The 16047-nt window shown below is 42.7% G+C and overlaps 1 protein-coding gene across 6 annotated transcripts in view; it reads right to left on the reverse strand.

Moving 5' to 3' along the window:
* SMARCA2 (SWI/SNF related, matrix associated, actin dependent regulator of chromatin, subfamily a, member 2) overlaps positions 1-16047 on the reverse strand; it is a 172761-nt gene that overhangs the window by 19662 nt on the left and 137052 nt on the right. For 4 of the 6 annotated variants that reach the window (XM_029203354.1, XM_029203350.1, XM_029203351.1 and 1 more), the window contains 2 exons: positions 13952-14169; positions 5886-5939 (listed from right to left, as the gene is read on the reverse strand). In XM_029203354.1, coding sequence (XP_029059187.1) covers positions 5886-5939; positions 13952-14169 — 272 coding nt within the window. Of the gene's footprint in view, positions 1-5885; positions 5940-13951; positions 14170-15922; positions 16019-16047 lie in introns of all 6 variants that reach the window. The other 2 variants (XM_029203355.1, XM_029203353.1) reach the window with 2 other exon arrangements.

Below are 16047 nucleotides of genomic sequence, written 5' to 3' on the forward strand. Positions count from 1 at the left end.
CACACACACACACACACACACACACACACACACACACACACACACACGAGATCTGCTTTGCTATGCTTCATCTGGGAACCAATTTTTCTCCCATTACCTCCACAAACCGAATGGCAAGAATTTCACATCTATACTATTATGACTTTAAAATAATGACTACAGACATTATAAATATCACATAAATATCACCTCTACCTTTGATTACAGTTTAGGTAAAGCTGGAAGAGTGCATAAGACTGTAACAGTAGCTTAGAAACCTACTCCTTTAAAATGCTGGCCAGTATGTCTTTCATAATATTGGTTGAGAGTCCTTTTTTTTTTTTTGGCTGCTTTATGATTTGTCTTTTTACTTACCGAAGCTGATCTGTTGACAAGAACTCCTAATAGATACTCCTGGAAAAGTGATCTTAACTAAAGCTGACATAGGTTTTGTTTATGTTAGTTAATGAATATGAAAACGTGGTTATCTTGCCTCCTTAAGGAAATGACGTCATGATTTAGAATACCCATTTGTAGTTGGAAACGTTTTACAGAAAACGATTACAGTCCTAAAGGAATCAAACATAGGAAATCACTTTGGGAAAAAACCCCATAAAAATTGGGTCAGCATTGGAGGGCAGTAGGTGAATACGTGTCTCTTTTTCAGGGTCAGATTCCTATAGGGTTTAAAAAATACCATTTCAAAATGCACTTAGACCTGAGTAGCACCCTGCATATCTAGAAAGCCCCCAGAAACCTGAGCCAGTCACAGAATAGGTGTCAGAGTACCCGCACTCTGCATTCTCTACTGAGGTCTCTCATCTGAGTCTTACTGAGTATTGACTGACAACACTGATGACTCCTAACAAGCTTGGAAATCCGACTTCGCAACTTCTTGAAGCATATAGGATGTAACAGCAAAAACAGAATGGGATGTGGGTTGACTTGCTTTTGATATGGGATGGATAGCTGTAAAAATCACCCCAAGGGTTGTGTTAAGGACTAGGTATCTAATGTGCCTGAGTTACCAACCAAAATGAGGTTACATCAGGTTTATGCAAGGTAAATGCCCCCATGTTAGGAGGCTTAAATGGCTTGCTCAGCTCAATAAGAAAAGCAGCAAGGCTTTAACAACAGTCTTCAATGTAATCACACTCTGATGTACGGTTTTGCTGTTGGTAATCTACTCTAGGCTGGAATATGGATAAAGAGATATATATATATATATATATATTTATATGTACATGTAAAGATGTTCATCACAGCATTATTTAAAATAATTTAAGGCAGCCAAAATGTTAAACAATCGGGGGAAGAAAACAAGTAATGGAAGGCTAGAATCTAAAATTATGTATTTTTAAAGTAGGTGCCTTAAAGAACAGAAAAAAATGCTCATTATGACATTCAATGGGAAAAAAACACACAAAAATGACAGGACATCAAATTGTAAATGCAATACACATTCAGCTAGGTTTTTAAAAGGGCATGAACTAAGGACCAGAAGGAGAAATGCCAGAGCATAAATAAACATTAATAATAAGGTACTCTTGTTCAACAAAATGAAGGTTTACAATCTAATGTAATTTGGAACCATACTGTCATCCATAAATAAAGTAGTCCTCAAACACTTTTATGGGTTGCCTTCTTTGAAAACATGCTATAAGTCAAAAATCTAATTTGATTTTTCCCAGAAAAATGTCATCCGAGGGGCACGTGACCGACCTTTATTTACATCACCATAAACAGCACAGTTCCTCAACTGGCACCTCTGAACTCTCCCACAGAAGGCCAAATAAATAGAGTAATAGAACAATAATTCCACAAATTTTTTATTTACTATATTACAACCAACAGAATCTACTGTATGAAGTCCCTATTTATTCCTTCAGAATTCTCTCGTTGAACTTATGACTGCAAGTCAGAGGTGATCACCTGGACAGGAGATTCAGAGAGTACTGTTTATTTACTTGTTTATTTAGACAAGCATTTTGAGGAGACGACTGCGAAGACTTATCGTCTGTCACCTGACTTTTTAGAAATATTGACTCGGGACACCTAGATTCTTCTCCTCTTTTTCTCACTCGACACTTCATCATAGCAGGCAGAGGTACAGAATCCTAACTGTCCACCTGTCTCAGTGTGATAGACACACTGGTCACGCTGTTTCATCAGCTTTTGTCACCTCATCTTGGAGACCCGGAAGTGACTCAGAGGATGCCTTCCTTTCAAAAGGTAAGGACACACCTTCCCTTCCACTGAAGGTTCTGTCCTTTGGTCTTTCCCCGGGTCTCTAACTTCGTAATGTTAAAAAAAAGGCTTCGGAACTTTTGGCTGAATTGTGATCAAACTCCAAACCACAAAGCTTTTGCAGGCAAACAAAATCAAATGCCTCTCCACCTGAGCTGCAGATCCCCAATGTCACTTTGTCCAAGGGGTGCGTGTGTCGTAGCAGGCACCCTGAGTGCTGCATTTTCCTAAAATGGCCGTTTTAGGCAATTCTTCAGGAAGACATATGAGGTGCGACTCTAAAGGAACAAGGCAGATATTTTTCCCATGAATACACAAGAACACTTATGCCCAAATAACTGCCCTCTTTCAGAGCAATCCGTTTCTAACTCAAAAGACAGAGAGTGCTTATGAAGACAGTTTATCAGCCCCGTAAGAAAGTCAGTTTTGCTGTTTCCAGCTGGGACTCCTCTCATAAATGAGAGGTCATTTATGTTGGTTGTCCTGAAGCTTGGAGAGGCAGAGACCCTGGGCTCCTGGGCCAGGCTGATGCTGGAAGCCTCGAGGAGGCTTTCTGTGCCTCAGAAAGCAGATGGACCACGTTTATCTGTGGGCTGCCCACCTGCTGTACGTGGGTACAATTGGCTGAGCGTCATTTTAAGTGTCAAGTCACTAGGAGTCAAAGCAGCTTATTCCAGGACACATCTGAAAGTATCAATACTTTTAAGAAGGACAAAATAAAGTTCTAGAATCCGCATTTCCCTGAGCTGATTCTCTCTGGACTAAGTGCAACTTCTGAGCTCTAAGTCAGCATTTCCCAATATGTGCTCCATGAAACATGAGCTTAATGGATTATTAATAGTGTTCCCTGAAAAGGGGGCTTCACTGGTCAAATGAGTTTGGGGAATGCTGGGTTAGACAAAGTTCAGCAGGCTACTTTACACAAAACTTCCCAGAGCCTCTAACCACGCTGGGAATTCTCCAAGAAGCTCCAGGACTAGAGTTTGAGGACTATACTCCGGGGAAGCGTCACCCTGGACATCAATTGAAGTTCTGACTTCCCCACGCTGCTAGTACACAAGATAGACTGCCAACCCTGTGGCTGAGCCCTAAGTATCCAAACAGAAAAAACGAAGAAAGGCTCTTCACCTAGAACTAAGATTCTCTAAGTGTATCCACTTGGTCACACTTGTATTTCATGGCAATTTCTCTGTAATCTAATTAAACGCAAAGGGGCTTGAGCCTGACATCCGGTCACAGCCTCCCTCCCGCACTTAAAGAAATGCCGAATGTCTGGTGCCGATGTTGCTAAAACTAAATTTTGACTATAACAGCTTCTTAGCCGGTCCTGAAGGGACAGTCAATACTAACAACATAATCACGACGCTAAGGGCTGTTAATAGCCATGGAGGGAATTTAGATTTCCTGGGATGGAGTATGTAGGGCTGGGTACCATGTGCCACCTTTCTTTTCAGCCATATTTCTGTAAATGTAAATTTCACTTACCACTCAGGACACAGAACCAGAAGTTATCCTTAAAAAGTTCTCCTCCACCTCTCACATCTGGTCTGCCCTAAGTCCTGTCAATCATACCTCTCTCTGAGTACTTTGCTCTCTTGCCTTCACCCCCATCGCCATGTCCAATGCTATGCCCCTCTTCCCTTGCACCTGAGGACCCAGTCATACTGAGAGACGTGTGGTCTCTAGAAGGGGTCCTGCTTTTCCATACCTCCTCCCTGGCCACCTACACACACGGGTCTCAGCACCTTGGCTGCCTCCGCCCACCCCCTCACCCCCATCTGCTTGGGGGATTTCTACTCCTCCCACAAGCCACCGGCTGACTCTGCTTTCCCCCTTCCTACCCTCCCACCTGGCGTGTACACTTGATTCATACCGTAGATGTGCGTTATTCCTTTATATAACTCTTTCCAACTATGCTTTAAGGGGTTCCATTTTACTCATTCCCCCCCCCCCCATTCTCAATACTTACACAGAGACTGACACATAGAACATGCTCAGTGCTTTTGAACACATGGAGGGATTTCTTTTAAAGAATGTTTAAAAATTAATCATAAGGCAAGCTCTGAACAACATGTCTTAAACTCGGGTTTCTGGGGAGGAGAAGCATATGTGACAGTACGGGACCAGACAGACTCCGCAGAGTCCTGAGGAGGCAAACGTCAAGCCCCTTCTATGCCTCTGGAAATTGCAGTTTAAATGTGTCTTCAGTAAGAGGATTTATCTGGATCCTAACTACATATGGTCATATCGTCTCCTCAGAAAGCCGAGGCATGACACTGGGGGCTCTTAATACCCTTTAACGTTATTAATCCACTTTTCATGGTCACATGATTATTTTGATAGAAGAGGGGATGTGGGGTGAAGGAGCCTAGGCCTGTCCTTGTGCACTGCGCTGGGCGTTTAGCCTATATCATGCCTTTTAGAGACCATAAAGCCTCCTTCCCACGTGGCTGAGTTGGAAAGATTTACCCTGGTAGTTCATTATTTCAAGCCCCCAAAAGTCAAGCGTTTCTTGTTTCAGTTCCGAAATTCGAATCCAGACTGAGTTCTTTCTCGTGATGGCAAAAACAGAACACCATTCTTGATGCCTCTTAGTACACAGTATAGTTTGTGTGTCTGGCTTCCAGGATTGCTCACTGTTTACAATAAGAAATACCCAAAACTGACAATCTTGCCCACCAGTTTCACCTCCGCACAGATATGGATGGGTACAAATCACCCCACGTTTAATCTCCCTATGTAAAAGGGAAGGCCACAACTAGTGATGGTATTTATTCTGAAATACAGGACACAGCTTCAATTCTTTTGCCTCCTGGCCCTAGATTGGATCCTATACCGGGGGGGAAAGAAGTGCCATAAAGGACGTCATCGAGTCAGTTGACAAAAGTGGAATATGGATGGCAAAGTACTGGATCGATATTTTTTTTAAAGTACAGGCTGACCCAAAGGGGGAAAGAAATGTTACTTTCAGTATACTAATGACAACTCCTAACCCTGGCGAATCATGCACATCCCTCTTTCTGCCTCAACTGTCATCATCTCAGTGTTGCAAAATCTCTAGGAAAAAAACACTTCTGCTTCCCACTTGACAGAAGCAGAGGCACACAAAGGTTAAACAAGCTGCCCGAGGATGCTTAAGCCCGCACAGGACAGGTAAGCCCGGAAGTCACGCCTTGAGCCCCACCTGGTGCGCAGACCCTCCGCACACGTGACTGACTCCACAACCTCAGACGGGGCAGGCACGCGCATGCGGCACCCCAGGTGCTTCTCAGTAAGCTTCAAAACCAAGACAGCATGGAGTTAAGAGGCCCGTGGGACGTAAGACAGAAGCTGCGCTGGAAGCGGTGGGGGAAAGCAACAGAAACCCATGGCCGAGTGATGCTGGGGGACCGTCCCGCTCAGTGGCGGCTCCTGATGCCTTTGTAAGGAGTGCAGTTACAGGATGGACATGCCCAAATAACAACACAGCACAAAAACTTCAAAAGCCACGACAGGTGTTTGAGAATATCTGTGCCTCCACCTCCCACTCCAAGGAGGGGTGGTCAGGAGGCCACCGGAGAAATTTGCTTCCAAAGGCCGAGTCTTTAGGAAATCAGTCTGTTTGGTGGACCAAGGGATACCTGTATTTAGAGACCCGGGAATACAAGACAGATCCTGACCTGTTTCCTTCTATTTCCAACTGAGAATTACTGGGCACCTTCTCCACGTTACACCTGTGGTAGAGTAGAAAGAACACTAGAGTCAGAAGACCTGGGTCCTCGTCCCAGCCCGGCTCCTTCCTCTTAGGCTGGTGACCTCGGGTAATTCATCTCACGCTCCAAGCTTCAGTCTCCTCACCTACCTGCCTTGCCAACCTCGGGGGACTGTTGGGAAGATTACTGGGGACGTTTCCTGCTTCTCCCGGACGCGTAAATACCTGTTACTCTGGTCTCATTTCCCTCCACACGTTTCCATCCGTCGTTCTAGAAGCAGTGGAGGAAAGGCAGCGTTTGCTTGGCGGGGGTAAGGGGGTGACCTTAGCAGTGTAGTAGCTTCGGCCTATCCGAGTCTAGCTCCTCACTTGTAAAATGGGGATAATACCTCAGAAAATGGTTGTGAACCCTAAACGGGATACTGTACTTTATTACAGCAGCCAGCACACAGAGGGTGCACCGAACCACAGCCTAAATTGGTTTCTGAACACCATCTAGGTAGTCAGCTCTCCTTCCCAGACCTCCATTCTTTTCCAACAGATCACCAAGTTAATGATCTTCAACTGGAAATGACAACCACCACGTGAGGTCTCTGGCCCTTGCTTCTCCAGGCCTCTAGGGAAGCCCCTTCCATTGAGGATTTTGCAACTGCACCACTGGCGTTCCTTCGCGTGGTGGCAGAGAAGTGGCTGAGAGGGGTGTCGCACCCTGGGAAATCCCTCCATCCTCTCTAGATCTTACTCCAGGCAAAGACGGTGCCGTTGGCATACACAGCCCACGTCTGGCCACTTACACATCCCTCCTCAGAGACCTCACCCACTGTGCCCTGGGAGAGCAGGAGACACTACAGAAGGTGCAGAGCATAAATTCGGGAGTGGCGAGGCGAAAAGTACAGGCGATATTGGGAAAGCAGAGAATCGGGTGGAGTGTCTGACATACAAGGGAGAGTTGCACGTTGGAAGATGAAGTTGGGAAGGTCCTAGGGCCAGGCTGTGGAAGGCTATCTTTCCCACGGCGAGAAGCCTGGTCGCTATCGGGTAGGCAATGAGAAGCTACTGAAAGTGGTTAAGTAACCACTGACGAGAGGGGATCCATGAATCAGAGGCAGGAGGAGAAGCAGGCAGCATGCAGCCGTCCAGGCACGGCCAGCGACGATGGTAAAGGACCTGAGGCAGACGGTGGGTGAGGACACAGAAGTGGTGGGGGGCCTGGGAGAAATGCTGAGGAAACTCTGTATGTAAGGGCGTGTTAGGAATAAGGCACAGAATTGGGACCACTTTTCTCCCAACACACTGGGGACCCTGAGTTGATGATGGGTGTTAACCAAGGGGATACCGAAGCTGAAATAGACCGTGTTGTCTCAGAATGTGTAGTCGTGAAGAGCATTCTGTAGACATGTTACAGGACATACTGCAAATACTTTGGAGAGAGAGGTGGGCATGGCTCTATGATCTGGCACTAACGGAGATTACACCTCAGCGGGGAAGGAAGGCTCTGATCAAAGGAAATTCCAACAGAATGCTTTCGAACGATTCTGATAAGGAGTATGTGGGGACAGGCCTACACGGGTCAGCAATCTGACTGAAAAAGAAGTACAAACACAACAAAAAAGCATATTAAATGATGGTATGGATTTGGCTTTCAAAATGTATGTTACTACAAATCAATTTTAAAGAGACAGTGTGGACACTGGTGTGATTACTCCACCTTGGATGGAAGACTCGGGATGATGATAACTGAGGGAAAGCCTTCGACATCACAAATACCTGAACACGCTTCAGATAGAGCACTTTGGGGAGATAATATTGGAAAAAGAAAAGGCCAACTTTTTAAAGTAAGAGCCCATCCCTTCTGGAATATGGGTTGACGATATGTGGGCCTTTAAGACAGTAGCTCAGCCTTACTCTAAACGAGGGAAATGCTACAAATGACTTTCCATCTGTATATAGGAATTCGTGTACAGGAATTAAACAAGTACACTTAGTCCTTAGGTTTGCAGTATTCCCAAGTCCTTAGAAAGGTACTATAATGTAACGGGGTAAAACGCCGGCTCTCTTTTCCCCGGTAAATGCAGTGATAGTGATATATATAAATATATATATCATATATATATATATATCATATATATATAAATATATCATATATATATCATATACATATATATATTTTCCCCCCCTAAAAGAGACCATAAACTCAAGATAATGTTATTATATTCTTATTTAAGGGGCTCACGTGACCCCACCTTCCCTGAATCTCCCAGGCCACCTGCCTGTTCAGTACTATCCGGGCTATCTCCTCTATCACATGGCGAGCTAGTGGAGGTAAGTACCGTGAGTCTTTTTTTACCCTCTGGCCCTCAGGGCTGGAAAGAAGGGGGGAATAATACAATTAATATTTCCAGGATCAGTGAATGATTTTCTACAATGTGGGGAGAGCTAAGATCCAGAAGAAGCTGAGGCCTTCCACCATTCCTAGGGAAGTCATCAGTGTTTCTTAAAATGAGGGGCAAGAAGAAGACAGTCTAGCCTCCGGGAAGAGAGCAGAGGCTGAAGGGCATCAGGTATCAGGGAGGAAGGAGCCGTTTGGCCACGCCTGGCTGCCCCACTGTGTGCCAGGGTCAGGCAGGTATCTCCCGCCTCCCCGCCGCTTCCCTTGTCCATCCTCAGAGCTGCACCTGAAGTCCAGACCCTCTGCAGACAGCGAGGCCCATCCTCGCAGTACACTCCTGCTGGTCAGAGCGGGAGGAGGTGATGATAACCTCCTCATATTCTGTTTCCAGACTCTTCGGGAACATGAACGACGCTCAGATTTGAAAAGCAAGGCATAATAAATGTTGAACAAAAGCTACTGATAGGAGAGTTGATAGAGCATATCAAGAAGCTTCAGATGAGTTCAAGTGTCCAGTTGCAAACTAATTACATCCTGAAAGAGTGTGTAGATTGCTTTTGCTAATGATGTTTAAGAAATCACAGAGACTAGAAATGGAATCAGAAGACTAAGTGTCCCACTTTCAAAAGGAGAAGGGAAACTCGAGGCGGCTGTGCTTGATGTGGACCCTTGGTCAAAATTTAGAGGAAATTATTCAGATGCCACAGGGCTACAGAGAGAAGATAAATGACATCGTTAAGTACCGGTAGGGGGTCCCTTAGAAAAAGCCATGGCAAGCTAACCTCATTTCATCCTTTCCGCAGCGTTTCTAGGTTGATGGATTGGAGAGGCCACAAACACGGTATATCTTGGTTTTAGCTTTTTTTGATAACCTTGAGAAAGGATAGATGAATGTGGGTGACATGACAGCATGGTCATGTGAGTTCACAGACGGTTCATCAACTTTAAAGATTACCGATTAATAGATTCACGTCAACCTTAAGTGATTTTCAGAGGCATGTCAGAGAAGACCTGTCCTTTGCCCTTTAGAAGTTTCTTCGCAATAGCTTATAGCAAATCTTCAGATGACAACAACTTAGGAAAACAAGTAAACGTGGTTTTGTTTTGCTTTTTTAAAAAAGGCATAAAATAATCACTGTTACATCAATAGGCTAGAATGGTGGTACAAAAATCAGTAAGATGAAACTATATAGGAATAAGTCGATACAGGATAAAAAAAAAATCAGAGGTTTAGCTGAAAGGCTAACCTTGGCAGCATTCACGTGAGATAAGAACTGTGTGTATGTTTTGCGGGAGAGGGAGTTTTTCAAGAAGTCGTGTTTTCAACGTGAGTTAACTCTGAATCAAGGTTGGTGAAAAAAGTTAACACGCTCCTGAGTTATGTTAACAGAATTTTGGTGTCCAGAATAAGGAGGCTAGCCATCCTGCAATTAGCCGCCATCGGAATACCTCTGGAGTTCTGGGTGCTATGTTTTCCATGGGACACTAAGAAAGTAAAATGTGTCTAAGGGCGGGGTGGAGTTGGGGGGTACTGGGATGGCTGGAAGTCCAGGCATCACTCAGATAGCAAAGTGAGGTGTTACAACCCGAAGGAGAATGTCCTAAGGCAGATACGTTTATGAATATTTTAAAGGACATTTCTCGGAATGAGAACAGATTGACGCTCTGAAGTTCCAAGCAGAACAAAAGCTAGAAGTCAGAGGGCTGAGTCTGTTTTCATATAGGAAATGCCTGTCGTGTTTAGAGCTGTCCTTTGGTGTCGCAAACGGCTTCCTGACACAGTGAGCTAACGCTGGGCATGTCCGCACAAGGTTAGATGATGGTTTGCTAGAGGCGATGCAGGGGGACACATCTGGGAAACTGGACCAGGTAGAGCTAAAACCCCTTCAAACACTAAGAATTCCCTCTAGGAATCTCCCTCCTTATCCAAGGAACTGTAAGCCATGTCTCTAGACTTGGAATAGCTCCACCAAACCCAGACCCTGCTTTTTCACCATCACCATCTCTTCACAGGGGCAATTTTAAAGGGTACAGATGCAAATTAGGATGGATCCCTTTTCCAAGAGAAAAAAGATCTTAGGTTAAATATTATATAGAGGGAGAATATAATTTTAAAAGCCTTCTACATAACCATGCTTATTAACAAATCAAAACAAAGCCTTCCAATAATACTTCATATCAAGTTTTCTATTTGGAGAAATAAAATGGTGGGAACGGTAACAAGAGATCAGTGCTACCTCTAGTAGAGATTACCGCAGAAAAATTTTACATTTGTGAATCACAGAGAATTATTGGCTCTCGGAGGGGAGAGGGGGTCACATTTTTTAAAAGCATCCCGCTAAAAAAAATTAGGACTGGCACTGAAAACAAAGGCAATAAATAGACACAAATTATCCTAGTTCTTTTTAAACAATAAAAATACATCTGTCCCAGAATCATGCAAGAAGTTTGAAAAAAAAAAAACTGTCTCATAAGAGCTAATTAATTCTTATGTATCAGTTAAATATAGATGGCAGTTCTTATTTAATACGCTGCTAATGTACATGACTGTCAGAGCTGTAACATTTGACTGAGGTGATGGGAAGGAGGTTAGTCCAGGTGGTACTTCTTTCACAGGTAGGTTGAGTTACTATATTAGTCACTGACTTTACTGGTGCAAAAATCTCAACACATGGCGAAGTACATTTCTCAGCAGCATTTTCTAAAACCAACCAAAAATATGATGTATCTAATTAAGGCCCTCCTAATTTGAGTACCTCCTACTTGAGCACCAAATTTGGTAAGAGACATAAAAAACACAAACTGAGTAAGTGCTTTTTTTTTCTAGAGGATCACTAACACGAAATATACATGAAACATGTAGCAGTGGAGAATTTAGAACATACTTCCCAGAAGTACCTAAACGTGGGCAGTGATAGAATGGGGGGCCTTACCGGGGTACTTTCAGGAAAAGTAAAACAAATAAATAAAACCAGAGAAAGGGGGAAAACAAACAAGTGATTCAGTGTCTGCAGGTTGAAATATTTAAATAGCCTCTCCCTATAGTACAAGCAAAGACATGCTCAGTCATCATTCCCAGTGAAGCTGTGTTTTCTGGTTTTGGAAATAACAATATGAAAGCCGTACGAGCAAGGACATTTTCTTTATAGTGCTCAGAGCTCCATTCACCTACCTGATTTGCTATAAATCGTCTGAAAGGCTGATTATTAATAATTAAACTGTTCAAAGAGCTATATTAACTCATCAAATCTTCCTAATGCCTCTAGAGGCAGGTACAGTAATCATTCCATTTTGTGGACTAGGAAACTGAGGACCAGGGAGGTTAAGTAAATTGCCCAGCTGCTCCACAGGTAGCAAATGGTAGAGACAGGATTCAAATGCAGGTAGTTCAACCAAGACAAGAGCTTAAACTACTGCGCTATGCTTAGCTGAGGTTAAAGAGACCTAACATCATACTAGTCTGTATTTGGGGGTGGGTTCTGGAGAAGTCATCAGCCCGTAGCCCTGTGCGTCAGGAAATCACAAACCTGAAAGGCTACGGAGCCAGCAGGTGATATAAAGGAGTGAAGTGGGCCAGGTGCGAAAAACACGATGATAAATGGCAACTGACACTCCATACTGGAGGGACGATAGTGAGCGACGGCGATGGTGGCCGCCTAGAGCAGACAGTCTGCAACGGGTTGGGGTGTGGGTTCCACTCCTACTGTTACCTTAGGGAAGGCTAGGTAGAGTGCTGCCAGATTTTTAGGTTTTTCCAAAAATGGGGGGGGGGGGTGGAAAACCCTGACGTTTTTATAAGAACTCTCTCCAGCTTTATGTGTTTGCTTAAAAGAAAAAAAAAAGAGAAACATGAAATAAAACCATCTGTTGGCAGTACGTGGTCCACTGGCTGGTGACTCCTTTTACACCATTAAAGGAGGAGACAGCCATCACCTGGCATAAAAGGCCTGGCTTTCAAACCTCCAAGGACTTTCTTGGCTCTTCTCAGTGTTATAGCAGGCCTAGGCTCACTCAGCAGGTAATGAACACAATGCCTGTTAGATATCAAGGCACACCTGGTCCAAGCCACAGGCATTTTCACTCTCCTGGGACAAAGGCAAAAAGTTAGAGGTATGTGCAGAGTGATACTCTCTGCTTATTTTTCTCTACACCAGGCGCTGATAAAATAAGGTGTAACTGTCCAACCTGGCTTCCTGGAAACTACTCCTGCTTCCAGCCAATCTACCAGTACAGCTGGGGAGGAACAGAAACTTGACAGAGAGAATTACTGACTCCGGGTTTACAAGGAAGTTGGCATGTTCATCTGGGCAAAGAATGATCTCGTGGCCAAATTTTCCTTCCTAGATTACTGTCATTCCCCTGTGTCAGTGAACAGCTTATCCAAACCTAATGTAATGGGGCTGCCCTTTGTGGCCACTTTAGAATGCTCAAAGGGAATGACTTTAAAAAAAAAAAAAAAAAAAGGAAAATAATAGTGAAAATAGTAAGCAGGGAACCTGAGAGACCTGGTAGGCAGAGAGGAGCAAGAAATTCTGACCCTTCCACACGCATCTGCTCCTATGTCCCTTTCACCATTTCTGAAAAGTCTTTATGTTTTCTCTAAGGAGCTGTCAGTAAAACCCCACTGAAAGTTTCTTGCTTTTTATACTACTTAATCTTCACGATGAGGTTTTCTTCCTCGGATGAAGACATGCAACTAAAATTACCACGAAGAACTAAAAGCACAACTTATTTGTAGTAAACAATTCCAGTTATATAGAGCAACACCAGTGAATGTCAAGAATTTTTGGTAACGAAAAGTTGATTCATGCCACTATGTAACTTAGAGGAAAAAAAATTTCAATTTTTCAACTGAAGTGAGATGTCATCTTCCTATTAAAACCGCATCACAGGATTACTGAGTAGAAATCAAAATCAACCAACCAAAATGTAGCCTAACTAGTTTATCGACTATATAGGGCTGCCTGACACCCAAGAACATCTTTACTTTGGTTTTCAAATAATTGTTTATTGTTTAAAAGTGGCCTGGGGATAGTGTCCAGTACAGATTTCTCAAAGTTCACATTCAAAAGTTCCATGAAAAAGAGGGAAATTTGCTGAAAAACCATCCTGTCTAGGTAGGGTTATGAGAAAAGAGGGAGATGGCTCAAACAAGTGCTCAGAAATTCAAGTGTCTTGGAAGGAAAGAAGGAAAGGTATTTTTGATGGAAGCTTCGGTTTGGCTTAAAACAAAGTCCTAGCATGAACATTTACCTTAAATATGTGATAGGACTCTTTTTCTCCTCTAACACCTCAATCCAAAGGTATAATTTCACTCTCTTTCCAATGCTTCCACATCAGTGATGGTATTTTGGAAATCCTTAAAGAACCCTTCTCCAGCTTAGGTTTTTTTTTTCTTTCATTTGGTCATCTAAACTCCTCTTTCCAAATACCTTAAATAACACCTGGTAAACTATTACACAAAATATCAAGAGCAGCCTCTCTGAGTAGAGTACAAGTTTACTGATACCTCTGGAGCAAAAACCATCAAACAGGAGGTAGAAAGGGCCTGGAACCCAGCATACACCTTAATAAATCTTGCTCTGCAGGCAGCGTTACCTGTGGTCTTGATGAAGATGATGGAGGTGAAGGAACGAAACGCTCACCTGTCTTTGTAGTTTATCACAGTATCGATGATAGCGTTCATCTGCTTTGTCAGTTTAGGGGGATTTGGTGACAGTTTCTCAGCCGGAGGGCGACCTCTCCTCTTCTTGGCCTTTTCCATATCTTCTTTTGCAGGATCTTTATCCACATTTCTTCGTCTTTTTCGCTTCTTAAGCCGTACTTCCTCTTCCATTTCTTCCAAATTGCCGTCTTCAATGGCCTGTTAATAGGGAACGAAGGAGAAAAATTCAAGACGAGAGAATACCGAAAAGAAAACAATTTACATAAGTCGAATAAAATGAAACTAACAACAGCAAAAAAAAAAAAAAGTAAAAGTTAACAGTAATCAGTGAAGTAAGAAGAAAAAACAGAAGACCACCATATTGGATAAATGCATCTTTAACCCAAGTCTGTTTCATGAGCAAAATAGGCGAAGGCCCGAAACACTAATAGCAAAGAATGTGACAAATATGAAAAGATCTATACATTTAAGTGTTTGAAGATAACTAAAACCAAATGACATTTCAGCTCAATATAAGATAAAGACCTTTATTGTCTCATTACCGTAGAAGGTAAAAGGGAAACCAAAAAAAAGGGGTGAGTGAAGAAGAAATTTCCCTAAGACTACATCCTTACAATCATATAAGCTTTGATCTTCTCTTCTTTGAGGTTTAACATCAATTTATTCGTGATTCACAACACAAAATCAAAATTCCGTCCAGATTTTCTTCTAACGTAGCAATTAGTAAACAAGGAAACAGGAAGTACAAAGCCACATTCCTGGGTAAACGCACTTAAACCATCCAGATCAAGAACACACACACAAACAAAAAACACTTTTTTCCAATTACCTGCAAACGCTTGCTTTAAACCAGAGCCAGCAGCACTAATGCAGAGAGATAATAAAATAGCTATAAAAACAACCAGGTATAAAAAGAAACCTGTTCATAAATGGCTAAAAGATCCATGTGACAGACCCAGAAGTTTAAACTTTTTTTTTCCCCCTAGGAAATCTCAAAACTTAAGAAAATAAAGGGAAAGAAACAGAAACAAAAACAAAAACTGCAAAGAAAAAAACAACAATAGGTAAGAGAAAATTTGACCATGGAAAAGAAGATTTTTAAAAAGACCTTGAAATTACATTTCGAGATTGGTTTCTTACACAAAATGAGTGATGTTATTTGTTCCTCCTGCCCCTTAATATTGCCTCCAGTATGTCTCGTGGCTGAAAAGAGCTCTATTCATCAGGCAATTACCTTCATTTCTCCACAGCACCAAACATGGCTAATATTTATGATCATGTGAGTATAACAATCAATATAAAGAGTGATTACAGCCCAGACATAATTTCTTTCACTTATGTACAATGCCTTCTGAAAAAGAAAGGTTTTGTGAAGAAAACCTGGTGCAGAACACAAAACAACCTGGCATGTTAAAAATGCCAGTGGGATTTAAAAAAAAAAAAAAAAAAAAAGGTTTTCTATGCATCTTCCAACGTGCAACCCCAGAGAAGCAACATGCACACAGACAGAATCCTAAAGGGACAGTCTGAGCCTAGGCCTTAATAATCAAAAGACAATTTCCATCACGATCCTACAGTGTTCAGATGATAACCACTATAAAAGGAGGCAAGGTCTGATGGGTTATGAGGAAAAAGGAAAAAAAAAAAAGCTCCACGTTATTTCATTAACATTCATTTGCCTAAAAGCAGGACACCCACTATACAGCTAAACACACTGCAGCTAAAGCGAAGATCAAGAAGAGGAAACTGTCCCGCAAATCTTGGAGGCTGAACATGCTAATAATAAATACAGCATGCAAGGCTTGTCAACAGTTAATGGTACTGCTCTCCTCAAGCACCCAGTTACACACAGAAATACGGAGAACACCGGCTTTGATGTGTTACACACCTACACATGCCTGGGATGTAGTTCTACTGAATCTTCAAGACGGCAACGAAAAAGGATATTTACCTTACCACTATCGGCAGGCCGGCTATCGGAAATCACAGTTAGTGGGGATAAAATTAACAAGCCAGCAAAGCAGCGAGCTGCTAGTCTCTTCATCAGCTGATCGGGAAAAAAAAGAGAGCTGGGGA

The sequence above is a fragment of the Monodon monoceros genome, unplaced genomic scaffold (genome assembly GCF_005190385.1).
Source record: "Monodon monoceros isolate NGI ecotype Baffin Bay Population unplaced genomic scaffold, NGI_Narwhal_1 Super_Scaffold_5, whole genome shotgun sequence".
Lineage (NCBI taxonomy): Eukaryota > Metazoa > Chordata > Mammalia > Artiodactyla > Monodontidae > Monodon > Monodon monoceros.